The sequence below is a fragment of the Parus major genome, chromosome 17 (genome assembly GCF_001522545.3).
Source record: "Parus major isolate Abel chromosome 17, Parus_major1.1, whole genome shotgun sequence".
Classification (NCBI taxonomy): Eukaryota; Metazoa; Chordata; class Aves; order Passeriformes; family Paridae; genus Parus; species Parus major.
In genome coordinates this window covers 70,858-81,780 of record NC_031785.1, presented here as the reverse complement: position 1 = coordinate 81,780, position 10,923 = coordinate 70,858, and the positions used below count along the sequence as shown (strand labels likewise).

Here is a 10,923-nt window from a genome sequence, read left to right as displayed (position 1 = left end):
AGGGAAGGGATCAACCTAAAGCATTTCTAAAGCATGTGATGTAACAGCTTTTAAGTACATGTCAAATAGCACAAAAGTACATGGACAAGTATTTGCTACCCAGAAATTATCATCAGATCATCATCAGATGATCAATAAGACTTTTTTCTACCTTTGTGCTTTTCTTCAGACTCTTGATTTGTTTTTTCTCCAGACATGTGACATTCTGTCATTTGCACCTGCTTTTCAACTCTAGATGTAGCAACTGTTTTTAATACATTATATTAACTGCAACTTTTGGAGAAAGTGAGTGGCTGGTAGACATCATTTAATGTAAGAAAGCGACTCTCTGTAAAGACTGAAAATCACCTTCCCCTTCATGTGAACTAAATTATGTTTTAACACAAACTCTAGGAAATAAGGACTATAAAATACCAATCAAGCCATTCTGAGTTACTGTTAGCAAGATGACGAATGTCAGAGGTTCTCCAATCACAAGCTCTATCAGACAGATGAAAAGGTGCATCACTCTTGCTGAGGACAGATCACACTGACATATTCCTGAACTTGAATGATCAGGTATCTTATCCTATTTAAAGGACTCATTTACTTCTCCTGTTTCAAAGGTTTTTAAAGCTACCGTATGGAAAAACATTTAAGAGAATGATTCTGGAGAGAGAAAGGGTTTGCTATTTTCTCATTTTTGTTAAGCAGCCATGCACTGTAACCACTATTTGCTGTTACACGTACAAAAGCCTATGGTTCTAAAATACTAGCTTCACCTTCTGTTTCAACAACAAAAAAAAGGTCCAAAGTCAGGTCAAGCACAACTTGATTTCAGACTTGATAGCAGATTTGAATGGTTTAAACATTACAAGCTATACTTCAGAGCCCAAATAGGTATATTTAAACATGAATATAGACAAAAATTTGTGGTGAATACTGTTAGCATGCTGCATTGCATTATGTCCAAAACAACCCACTCCCAAATGCCCAAATAAAAGTAAATGATTGTGCATTGCATGATGATACCATTGGGTGTGCAACTTTGGTTCATGCAAAGTCTTGTTTTACGGACACACTGCCGATAGGCCATATATTCCTGAAGATTCTGTATGTGTGAGCTTTTCAGCCATGTTCTTTCCATAACACCAAATGGATACTATGGTCTGGCATACTGGTGGCAAAAACCAAGCCCGTATCATTTTGGCCATTTAGTCCATTTAACCAAGACATTTCACCAGCCAAAAAGCTTGAACCTCTCTTTGACTTTCTATATTCTGGCAAAGGCCAGCGGCTTATCAGTTTTTCTGTCCTCAAGTCCATTATATACAGGTATCTGTTGTCAAACAGTAGAGCAAATATCTCTCCAAAGCCCAGCAACGACACATTTGAGAAGTCTGGAGGTTTGATAACCCTAGAAGACAAGAAAATGGTATTAGAATCTCCCTTAAAATTTCGTCATGAGCTTGAATTACTAAACTAAATCCTGTGTGTCTACAGAAAATGTGTCTAAACTCATCATTCTGAAATACTTTAGAAAGAACTGGATGCAAATCTTTCAAATTAAGCAACTGAACACTTAGCTACAATCAGGTCTGTGGTTTCAGTTCTGACTTTGTGCTTTCAGGACAGACCCATCTGAACATAAATAAAGGCTAAGATTTGAAAAGGATTATTCTGCAGAGCACAAGCAAAATATTTCCACATACAAACAAAAGAGCAAATCTACTTGTGTTTTACAGTAAATTTCCATATGGATTTCATACCTCAACATCTTTACACTAAGAGGTAAATGCTGCTACTATTCTTTTGATCACTCTTCTAAAATGCAGAAGTGAAACATAGACATGCCTTGTTGTGATAAGCAGGTTAGATAAATCATCCTTGTCCTTAGAGTGCTGTTTTACTGATGTTTTATGTTAAATTAAGCATGGGGAGAAATTGAAGTATTTTTTAGTTCCCCAACACCTTTATGATGTCTTCCCTTAATAAGTAAAATTTGGAACAGAAACTGAAGACTTGAGTCTTCCACAACTGCCTGCACGTTTGATCATAGCATTACATAAAACAAAGAACTGAGGCACAGAAATGTATGGGGATGAAAATGTTCTCAACAGTAAGAGACCATCTTTTGTTTTGAAAGATGGGAGGGTAAACTAAGAGGTGAAATTACTCAGTTATTCTTGCTGATACTTCTGAAGATCTTTCTAATATCCACAAATATTCAGGCTATTTGAATTAAAGAGTCTGCTACAGGTTCTAAAATGCATTTTTTTCTTTAGTAAGTTACTGTCTTTGATGCCACCATTTCCTACTCATACAGCCTGATTCTTTCTGTGGAAATTGAATGCCATCATGTTTATGTCATACTATATTAGGAACAGAGATAGTGACGACATAGACTCTGTAGGCTTAGCTGCAGAAGAGAGCACTTTTTGTTCTTCCAGATCTTTTTTTAATAGTCAGTTCCGAGAAGGTCCGAAAAGGTAAACCTCTCATTGGCCACCAAATCAACACATCACCATCATTGGACAGTCAAGAACAACACCCCTTGACAGTTTCTTGCAAGTAAACAACAAGGCAACAAACAACACCTGCAAAGGTGTTGTTTTCCTTCTCTAAGGACTGTTTGGATTCCTCCTTATGATTTCTCAGGCCAGAGTGAGAAAATTGTGTACTTTCCCATAGGCTCAAGATAGTGCCTGAAGCTTAAAAATCTCTTACTTGACCACTGTCAGTCCCCACGTTTGGTCCCTTACTGCATATATGATAATGATACTCCATAATGATAGATTTCATTATCATTACACAGCATTAGCAGATCAATAGTGCTATAAGGAAAATTAGTCTTTTTAATTTCTTGTCCCATCAAAGGACTCCCAGAAATGCCTGCTTGGTTCTCTGTCCAGCAGTCCATGGTAACATTAGCTTTGGGTCACTACATTTTCACATTCACAACTACAGTGTTGCAGTCTAGTGTAAGTCTATACTGAAACATTTCAGCTTACAGAATGAAAATATGGAAGAGAATTAGCATGTGGCCAGAAACCAAAACAGCAGTGAAACGATTCATATTATCAGAAGGCAAAATTAGAATTAAAACTGCTCAGTATGTGTAAAGCAAGATGTTTACAGAATTTTTATCAAGATTCTTTTGGTCCACATATAAAATAAGTTACTGAAACTACTATGATCTACTTTTTACTCATTTAATGAAGACTGAATCCTAAACTGAATGGTTTACCTGAGAATATCATAGCTGGCAAAGTCCCACTGGTATAATCCTAGTGCTGAACTGCACACTATGTATTTACCATCAAAGTGCAGTCTGGGCTGTAGGGAGATGCTTCGGTCTTCAGAAACAGACAGTGTTCTTAAGCACTTGCAGTTTATTTCCCTTCCAATAGGCCAAATCTACAATTAAAACACAGTTTAAGGCCATAAAAAATTCACATTATAAACTGTTACATAAGTAGAGCAAGCCTCGCAGTCTCTTTTTAATAAAACAATAATAAATAGTAATAATAAAAAATAATAATAAAAATAATAAAAAATAATAAAAATAATAGGTAAATGTGTGCATAAGTTTTTTTCAGAAATATTTCTCTCTTTCAGGTAGGAACATCAATTCTTCAACTGACTTGTCTTACAGTATTGGTGCAGCATGTGTTGTTTCTAGCCTAAAAAAACAGTGAAAATGGGTACTTTTCACTGTAGAAAGAAGTGGGGGGGGGGGTGGGGGAAATCAACCATCCAATTGGGACAGAAATGTAAGTGTTTCAGTTACAAAGCACTTCTATAGCCACTTACAGCACTCTCCCACCCCAAAGTCCCCAACAGTAACAGTATTTGCAGTTACCTGCCTCACTGTCAAGTTAGCATAATAAGCATGACCTGAAAGCACTGATTCTTTGTATTACCATTCTTGTAGAGCTATCATTTAAAACCAAATGCTAAGGCAAGCATTGAAAAATTAGTTTCCAATGAGTTTCATGTTCTGCACGCAGCCTCTAAAGCAGGAAATGTGGGGAAAAACTAAACCTTTCTATTATTAATAAACTGCAGCAAAATACTCAAGATTTTTGTTTCTCAATGTACCAAAATAATATATGCATGATATATGATGCATACCTTGATTTCATACTTATCTGCACTTAGGAGAATATAATCCCCAGGACTATGCATAAGTGATTTGACTTTGCACTTCTGCAAAACGACCTGTAATTGAAGGACGGTAATGATTTATGTTGATGCTGTTAAATAAACAAATTTTCATTTGTATTTTTCACTTCACTGACCACCTGCATAGTGTACCCATGTATAAAGGCAGTACAAATAGTTTTAGCAACTGAAGGAAAACCACAGTTTACACTCCTCTTGTTCCTACTAGTGACAACTTACTGTATTAATAAGGAAACATACATATTTCACCTGTACAGTCACACCCCCCACATTTCAAGTTCTGAAATAAACAGAAGAAAAATATTGTTTCATGCTCAGATTTTTGTTTTCAAGATCATTAGATTTTTTTACATAACTTTTAAAGCTGTATTCTTTCAGAACCAGTTTTTATTCAGTCTTTGAATCAAAAGGCTGCTTTCTAATATTATCCCAGCTGCTTTGGAATTGAAGTATCTTCAATGGTCTGAAAGGTTTAATTACAGCTTAAATATTTTTTCTGTTGAAATGTTTTTTTGCAGTATTTCCAGATGTTTTTCAGATTCTAAACCTAGTTGCAGGGTTAGGAAATAAAAATTTAGAACGTTACAAATTTAGTGCAAATAAGTGTGTGAGATTAATTATAAATCAATATTCCCACCTTAGTGACCCATTCTGTGTGTCCAGTAAGGGTATTCAGGCACGTTCCTGTTGATAAGGCCCATACTTTCACAGTGAAGTCTGCAGAGCCACTGACCAGAATATCAAGTTCATCATTGTAATCCACACTAAAAACTTCAAGCAAAAATGGAACTAAATAAGGAATACCAGTCTCTAAGCATGCATTTTTCTGTGAGACACTAGTAGCCTCTGTATGAATTTAGTAGCTTCTAAATTCATATGCAACTGTATCTTTAATTGTTCTTGAACTGTATACATGAATTGTTACTCTGGATGCCTAAATTTACATTGCAAAATTACTGGGGTTTTTTGCCTAAATTAAAAGCATGTATATATATCAGTGGTTCCTTTATGGCTGAACTACGGCAAAGTGCAACTTAAGCTAGTTCCTATTTCCAGAGTTTTAGTAAGACGATTCCACAGGATTAGTACATTTTATAAATACAAGGGAAAAAAACTAAGCTGAGCTGAGGATATTTCTAAGTACACAACAAAGAATTTAATAATGAGGGCAATACAAATACATATTCCCCGGTCCTATTTTACTCTTTGCTTTAAGCTCATGTCCAGTCTGGGAATAGAAAGAATGGTCAAGATCATGTATGCCTTGCTACCTAGGATTTGCATTTCTTTGAGCTTTGAAGCTACTGAAATAGCCATGGCATTTATTGTTACTTACATGCAATTGCAAAACACTACATGGCTAAGTTTTGGCATATTCAAGGACAAGTGTATATCTGTTCTGGTCACTTCCTCTGTCAAAAAGAACTGTGACTCAGGCGACAGAGAACAGAGGCTGAACAAACAGAAAAAGCTAGTGTGCAAAAGCTAACTTATATTTTGTTTGATGATGATGTACATCACTTCACTGGTGAAATTACAATTTTTAAATTTTCACCTACCTGCACCAGTATGTCCTCTAAAATGCTGCGTCTTTGCCCCAGAGCTCCATTCCCAACAGGCTACTGTGTTATCGAAAGATCCTGTTACAAGCTTTTGTTCATCAAACTTCACTGCAGCACAAGTGTGTGTCTGGATACCGTATATGCACTGACCTGTGCTTACATCCCACAGTTTTGCAGACAAGTCATCTGATCCTAGAATATAGAAGAACAGGATAATTGGAAGATTGGTAGGTTCTAGCACTACCTCTGACTGACAGTGTCTACTGAAACAGATGCATGAAGTTTCAAATAATACATCACTCTCAGGTTTGCAGAGCCACTGACTATACTGCAAGCTTTAGTTTCTTTCAGGAAGGAAAGTGGTCCACCAAATCTTGAAACCAGGCCCCATATCCTGCCACTTTCTTTTCTCTACCTGAAGGTCCTCTTTTAAAAACTGCTAGCTTTGGAGAGCAAAATAAAACCCTGTACTATTTACACCCACTTCTTCTCCTGGGGGTTTCAGTACAAAAGCTGTCAGACAAGTTTTGACAATGCTGTTTTCTGTGTATAACATTCACTGTTGACTAGGTAAGTGAAACACTGGCTCGATTCTAGTTGCTGGCCTCTAATAAGCATCCTAACGTACCAACGAATAAGCAACTGAAGTTAGTATTTCCAACTTAGTGTACAACATTGTCATTCCAAATGATTGGAAAATCCTTTGAATATGCTCTGACGGTGGTTCATTGTAACTATTATTATTCTTTCATATTAAGGCTTCATATATATTCTGTCTGTAACTTAAGCTCAAACTAAAATCTTGAAGTCTGTACTCTTCAGGGAGGAAGATGAAATTATGTTCCAGTCAGACTAGTAGCAAGGTTAAATCTAGTTTTACAGCACTTCATAAAGCACTTACGTTAAGAACTGAAAGTGCTTACAGCCTTGTTTCCAGGAAGAAGATACAACTTTTTCTTCCACACTTTGGGAGACTGAAATTCTCTCACAGCCCGAAGTCTTTTTATTTGAAAGCTATCATCCAAGAGGATAGCTAACATATCTGTGCTTCTCAAATGCGCTTAATTATAGTAACAGCATGATCAAAATCATAGAGAAATCTGGATTGGAAGGGCCCTTAAAAATCATTCAGTTCCAACCACCCTGCCATGGGTAGAAACAATGACACCTGCTGTTACTATTTCTTTATCCAACAAAGACATCAGTCTCCTTGTGTTCTTATTAAAGTGACTAATGAGTTTATTAGTACACCAGGTGTTTCAGGAATCGAAAAAATAAGTAATTTTGAATCATCATCTATAGTCACACTATGAAAACAATCTGTCTGGTAAAAGAAAAGCATACTGTCTTTAATCTTGAGGGGGAAGAGAAAACAAAGAATTTTATGACTCCCAAGTTGTCTGTCCTTCCTACCTGTACACAGAAGTCCATCTTTATAGTAAAGTGCATATACTCTGGCACTGTGTCCAATTAAAGAGGATGTCTCAAAGGCTTCGTGGTCCTTCAGTTGCTTCATCCTTAAAATAGCTTTTAGGTAAACCTTCTTCCAATGTAGAGGATCCTGAACAGAGTCGTCTATCTGCCAACCCAAATTCTTACAAGCAGTCTGCCACACCTCTGTACAGGCACTTATAACCTTGTTCCACTGCTTAGAGACGAGGCAACACGTGAGTAAGGTCTGCGGATCAAGCCATTTTAACAGATAAAAACTAAGTTCCAATGGAAGAAGTTTGAGGAAGTCCCTCTTGAGGAGAATCTCTAGATTATTGGAGAGGTGCCTGAGCTGGACTGCTCCACTCAAGCTAATCAGGTGATCCAGAGTTTCATTTTTCTGCAAGTCCGTCAGAGAAAGAAATGCAATAGAAATGTTATCAAGCCATGCTTCAAAGTCCTTTTTCTCCATAAGGTTATGGAAAAATTTACCTGTGATACATCAAAATACTGTATTAGTTCCGTTCAGAAAATAAGGTATGAATCACATCTTTATTACTGGTACATAAGTATTCCAAATGGCATGTTAACACATAGATTTAAGTGACTAAACGCACTTTAAAATATTCTTTAGGTTAGGACTAAGCATTTGCATGCACCCTGAACTATCATTTGTCCTACAGCAGACTTACAAGTAAATTGCACGTAGCTAGTGAATGTTAGCATTCATTATGAATGTTTACATATTTCTTGTTTTAGATTAACACTTTCAGATTCTGAGTCCAATAAGGTAGGGGTTAATTTAAGTTTTAAACCTATTACAGCAAATAAACACAGTCTTAGAGTTTACCCATGGATAATTCTGATAAAAGGAAAAAACCAAAGCACATAAGCAGTGATAAGCTAGTTACTAACATAATTTACTCATATCTTTGTCCTGAACTATCTTAAATACAAAGCAGGTAACTAGTTAGTTTTTTTTAAAAAAAATAAATTATAAAGAGATGTCTGACACACTGTGCTGGAGAATACGTTAGTCATCTTTCTTTTTGGCCCATGTAAAGACCTGAGCTTGTGCACCAGTTTTGATGTGTCTGCACCACTTTGACCTAAATGCATAAAAAAGTCCTCTTTTGTTTTTTTCCCCTTTCCTATTTTCTCAGTTTATTTCCACTGAGACTTAACTGTGAAATTGAATACCACCTCCTGAACTACATCTATCTATATGCACCTATACTATCCTATGACATCTCAAGTTCCTCCAGTGCCCTGGGACTACTGATTAACAACATAAACATCTAACAAATGTTTATCAAATTTAAAAAACAGTTAAAATTTACAACAGTCAAACAATGTAACAGTTAAAATAAAACAAAATTTAACAAACAGTTAAAAAATAGTATTTATTTATTTTCTCTGGAAAGTCTAATTCATTAGACGACTGTCTTAATTTCACAGCACTCCCAAACTTTAAGAATTGAGGTACCTGAGTGGGACTCAATAGTATGTTTATTTCCATACAGACATTTTGCCATCATAGAATAAGATCTCAGAGTACACCTCTTAAGAGTACATAGGAGTACAAAAAAGTACAGTCGTCTCTGTAAAAGGCTGCATATGGCATGCAATTGTTGGTGAAACACACAAGAAGATTCTGGATGTCAAATGCACAAAAGCAGCTGCTCCGGTTAAGTCACAAGTTCATTACAGTAGCTTTTACTGGAGACAGAACTTACCAGCTTTCCTCAACACATACGACAGTGAATATAGTTGCTGTTCAAACAGGCATGTGTTCTCTTTAAAATAAGTGAAAAATTCTAATAGGGCGGCTACGAATAAGAACTCCGTAAGCCCCAAGGCGTTTGTTGTGTTCAATACATGAAAATACTACTGAAATTAGGGGCTGCTGTGAGGCTGCTGAAACCGGTGCTCGAGCCTCTTTTCCAGGTGTTATGCAGCCAGCCCCATCCGCTCCCCCCGCCCGCTCCCAATATACCTCCACACGCAAAAAGCACAGCGAGGACCGCAGACTCAGCGTCGCTACTGCTGATAGTTCCGCGTCGCTCACCTCAGGTAGCAGCCCGGCGCGGAGTGTCCGTCGGCGGGCAGTCGCCAAGGCTTGCGCGGACTCCCGGAGCCCAGCACGGCAGGGTGCTTCCCTGCGGCCATCGCTCCCACCGCAGGACCAGCTCTCAGCACTTCCGCGGCCCGCGCCACAATCTGTGGGCACCCGCGATAGAAGGGTCACGTTCAAGACGAGACCAGGCCACACGACCACCCGGTACTGAAGGGAGGGGAGGGCTGGGCCGAGCCCACGCCGGGCGAACCGCCGGCACCGGAGAGAAGGCGCTCCCGCACCCGACGCTCTTACGATCAGGCGGCTTCCGGCGCATCCGAACGTCATCAGTCCCCGCCGCCCTGCTCCTGCCGCCCGGCGCTGCCCCGAGAGGCGGCCCCGTGGAGGAGAGGAGAGGCGGCCCCGTGGAGGAGAGGAGAGGCGGCCCCGTGGAGGAGAGGAGAGGCGGCCCCGTGGAGGAGAGGAGAGGCGGCGTTTCCCCTCAGGCGGGACATGGCTGCTGAGGAATCTCGCTGCCTGTTGCTTCACGCCGCTTCCTACTCGTACCCAAGGTTTTGGCAAGTTCTGTTTGTTAAGAATATTCTTGTAATTATTATGATGAAAAATACACTAGCGTTTATCATACTGACTTAAAATCATGTGTTCTCTCTCCTTCTGGAAGAGGTACGGTGTTAGTAAAATCACGCACAAATCTGACGTGAAAACCGTATCCCCCTTACTTGATTAATTTAAACATAATTTACTTTTTCCGACTTAACTTGCATTTATTCTCTTCACCTTGTAATTGCAGGGTTTGCCTTTGTCTGGGGTCCAGCTCCATGGTTGCTGATACCTGAAATCTTACTTAAAGAGAGAGGCATAGTGAACGCTGCTTGTGTGTTAACGAACTGGGTTATGGTCTTCTTAGGAACCCATCGAATTTCAGTATGTTATAGTAAGTACCATTAATTACTCTTTATTTCTTCAGTTCCTGTGGTTTTTTTTAACCTGGTGTACTGACTGTAATGGCCACGTGAAAATATTAATTGTATTGGGGCCAGTATTTTTTTCTAAGATGTAAAATAAAATCCAATTTTATAAGTAAATAAATAAAATTTCCTTGCTCCACTCTACCTTTTCCTTATAGTTCATGTTACAGTGAAGAAGTGCACGATGCAGCCTGGGTAATGTTAGTTTCAGACTGTAGTGCTTGATGTTTGTGTGGCTGTTTTTTCTGGGATGCCTGACATCAGAATTAAGTCTTAATCCCAAATGGAGATGAATTCTTGGCTTTCATGGATTTAAGGTTTTTTTCCTATTGTCCGGTGGCTAGGAATACATTTAAATCACAAGAAAGGTTGTAGCTCTTACAAGAGAATATCTTTGATACTTCAGAAAAGACGATTGGTTTTTCAAAAGGAATTGCAAGGTCTTGGAGACAGTAAGAATACACTTTACCAGAAAGGGAGAAAAACTGTTTTGTAGTGTTAGTTTACAGAGTAAAGATCTCCAACTGAAGCAGGTCTCTGAAAGTCTAAAAGATGCCTGGAAATGCAAACCAATGCTAGATTATGGCTTTTGTCAAAAATGGGTAAAGCTTAAGACACAAACAGCAATCTCATAGTTATGATACAGCACTTCAGAAAATTCAAATGGAAAAAGTAGACCTCTGTGCTACATCTACATCCTGTCTTTTTGATTTCTTGTCTT

At 38.4% G+C, this 10,923-nt stretch overlaps 2 protein-coding genes across 4 annotated transcripts; one reads left to right on the top strand and one right to left on the bottom strand.

Moving 5' to 3' along the window:
* Positions 1 to 290: 290 nt before the first annotated feature.
* Positions 291 to 9,405, bottom strand: FBXW2 (F-box and WD repeat domain containing 2). Of its 3 annotated transcripts, none has more exons than XM_015644774.2 (7): positions 9,226 to 9,405; positions 7,140 to 7,649; positions 5,724 to 5,918; positions 4,802 to 4,935; positions 4,114 to 4,200; positions 3,227 to 3,396; positions 795 to 1,396 (listed from the first exon to the last, which is right to left on the bottom strand). In XM_015644774.2, exons 2-7 carry the CDS (start codon positions 7,627 to 7,629, stop codon positions 1,108 to 1,110), a joined length of 1,365 nt encoding a protein of 454 aa, XP_015500260.1. In that variant the 5' UTR covers positions 7,630 to 7,649; positions 9,226 to 9,405; the 3' UTR covers positions 795 to 1,107. The 3 variants fall into 3 exon arrangements, with proteins under 3 accessions (XP_033374438.1, XP_015500260.1, XP_033374437.1); XM_033518546.1 differs by having other exon boundaries at positions 7,140 to 7,557; XM_033518547.1 differs by lacking the exon at positions 9,226 to 9,405 and having other exon boundaries at positions 291 to 1,396; positions 7,140 to 9,134.
* LOC117245234 (translation initiation factor IF-2-like) lies at positions 9,110 to 10,570 on the top strand. Its single transcript, XM_033518510.1, has 3 exons — positions 9,110 to 9,274; positions 9,397 to 9,791; positions 10,025 to 10,570. The coding sequence occupies exons 1-3, from the start codon at positions 9,110 to 9,112 to the stop codon at positions 10,068 to 10,070; spliced, it is 606 nt and encodes a 201-aa protein (XP_033374401.1). The 3' UTR covers positions 10,071 to 10,570.
* The last annotated feature ends 353 nt before the right edge of the window (positions 10,571 to 10,923 follow it).